The 1,754-nt window shown below is 39.0% G+C and overlaps 1 protein-coding gene across 1 annotated transcript in view; it reads right to left on the bottom strand.

The window, feature by feature from the left end:
• The window catches only part of LOC117935175 (acidic leucine-rich nuclear phosphoprotein 32 family member B-like), a 5,834-nt gene continuing 4,080 nt past the window's right edge, over positions 1-1,754 (bottom strand). The window contains exons 5-6 of the mRNA XM_034857314.1: positions 1,521-1,590; positions 1-101 (exon numbers count right to left, since the gene is read on the bottom strand). Of these exons, the coding sequence (XP_034713205.1) occupies positions 16-101; positions 1,521-1,590 (156 nt within the window). The 3' untranslated portion in view covers positions 1-15. The remainder of the gene's footprint in view (positions 102-1,520; positions 1,591-1,754) is intronic.

The raw sequence follows: 1,754 nt of genomic DNA, 5'->3' as shown, positions 1-1,754 counted from the left end.
TTTCTTTGTGCGTCTTTAATCTTCTTCCCCCTCGTCCTCCTCGTCGTCGTCCTCAGGGTCCCTCTTCCTCTTCTCTCCTTTGACCGGAGACGAGTCCTCGTCTGCAGAGGACAAAGCAGACGTTAGACAACACCGCTCTACTTCTTCTGTCTCCTGCAGGGCAGCTTTATCTGGAGACAGCAACAGGGCAACTCAAAGTGCTTTACACAACATCAGTTAAACAGATAAAACACAAGGATCCTCAAAAAAATAAAAAATAAAATTTCATAAAATAGATAAAACACAAGTGTAAACTTGAGACGACCTTCACACTAATTTAGCTGATCTAGCGCTGCCTTTCGTGTCTGTTTTCAACGCTACACATTCACACTTTTCTTTAAAGTACTACCCTTCGAGTCTCTCTTTCTCTGCTTTACACAACCTTTATAATTATTCCTTTTCCTCAAAAACATTTATAAAAAAAACGATAAAACGCAAGTGTCATAAGCATAAAAAAAACGATAAAACACATGACCGTTAAAAATAATAAAAACATTAAGACACAAAGCACAAGAATACAAGTTACAGTGCAGCATGAGAAATTAAACATTGAAGAAGTGAACAGTCATTTAGAGAAAGGCAACATCAAAAAGAAAAGGTCTTCAGCTTTGATTTCAAAGACCTGAGAGTAGCAGATCTGCAGGTTTCTGGGACTTTGTTCCAGATATGAGGAGCATATCTCCTCATATCACTCGATTAGTCCACTAATCTGTGGTTTTGGGGTTTAGTCGACTAAGATTTCGTTAGTCGATAATTCATTTTTTTGCTTATTCATGCTTAATTACTAATTTCAAAGAAACTCATTAGCACATTTCTGGTGAACACCAGATTTAAAGCAGGATTAACTGTGTAGAAGCTCAGTTTTACAGCTTAATTAACGACATTTATATTAAGCTTTTCTAGTCTTAACCACACACAGCTCTGTCGATTAAATCAACAAATCAACTAGTCCACAAAATCACGTAAGTGTTAGTCGACTAAGACCGTCTTTAGTCGAGGACAGCCTAGTCTTCTGCATGTTTCAAAATACACAATTCAGAAAACTTGATGGTCTTTAACCCTCCTGTTGTCCCGGGTCAAATCTGACCCCCCTTTTTAAAAAATGTCTGTATCTGAAACATGAGTTTCTTTTTAACCAAATTACCTAAAAACATGGTTTGGATTCCTTCAAACGCTCTTTAAAATACAACTGATCACTTTCATTCCTCTGATCTTAACTATTAGTCAAAATTATTCATAATTTCTCCTTTTTTAACTCAAATATTAGGTATAATTCTGTATAAATGAGGGTTATTGAACATGTTTTCCAAAAAGTAGTAGAACTAGTAAGGTGGTGTTGGTGAAAACTAAAACAAAGTCGGAAAAGGGGACAAAAATGTCAAATATTGTCTGTTTTTAACACGAGGGTTAATGGCAGACAAACAGGAGACAAGAGAGAATGTGTTTTTGGGGAATTTAAAAGGCCGTGCGGTGTTACTGACCATCGTCGTCTTCGTCGTCCTCATCTTCGTCATCGTCCTCGCTGTCTACGTCTCCGTTCACCTCGCCGTCCTGCAGAGAAAAGATGGACGACATTAACCCCCATGTTGTCCCCATGTTGTCCTCATGTTGCCCCCATGCTGCCCTCATGTTGTTCCCATGTTGTCCTCATGTTGTCCCCATGTTGTCCCCATGTTGCCCCCATGTTGCCCTCATGTTGCCCTCATGTTGTCCTC

Source organism: Etheostoma cragini, chromosome 19 (genome assembly GCF_013103735.1).
Source record: "Etheostoma cragini isolate CJK2018 chromosome 19, CSU_Ecrag_1.0, whole genome shotgun sequence".
NCBI lineage: Eukaryota > Metazoa > Chordata > Actinopteri > Perciformes > Percidae > Etheostoma > Etheostoma cragini.
The sequence above is the reverse complement of the archived record's forward strand: the minus strand, read 5'-3'. Positions and strand labels throughout refer to the sequence as shown.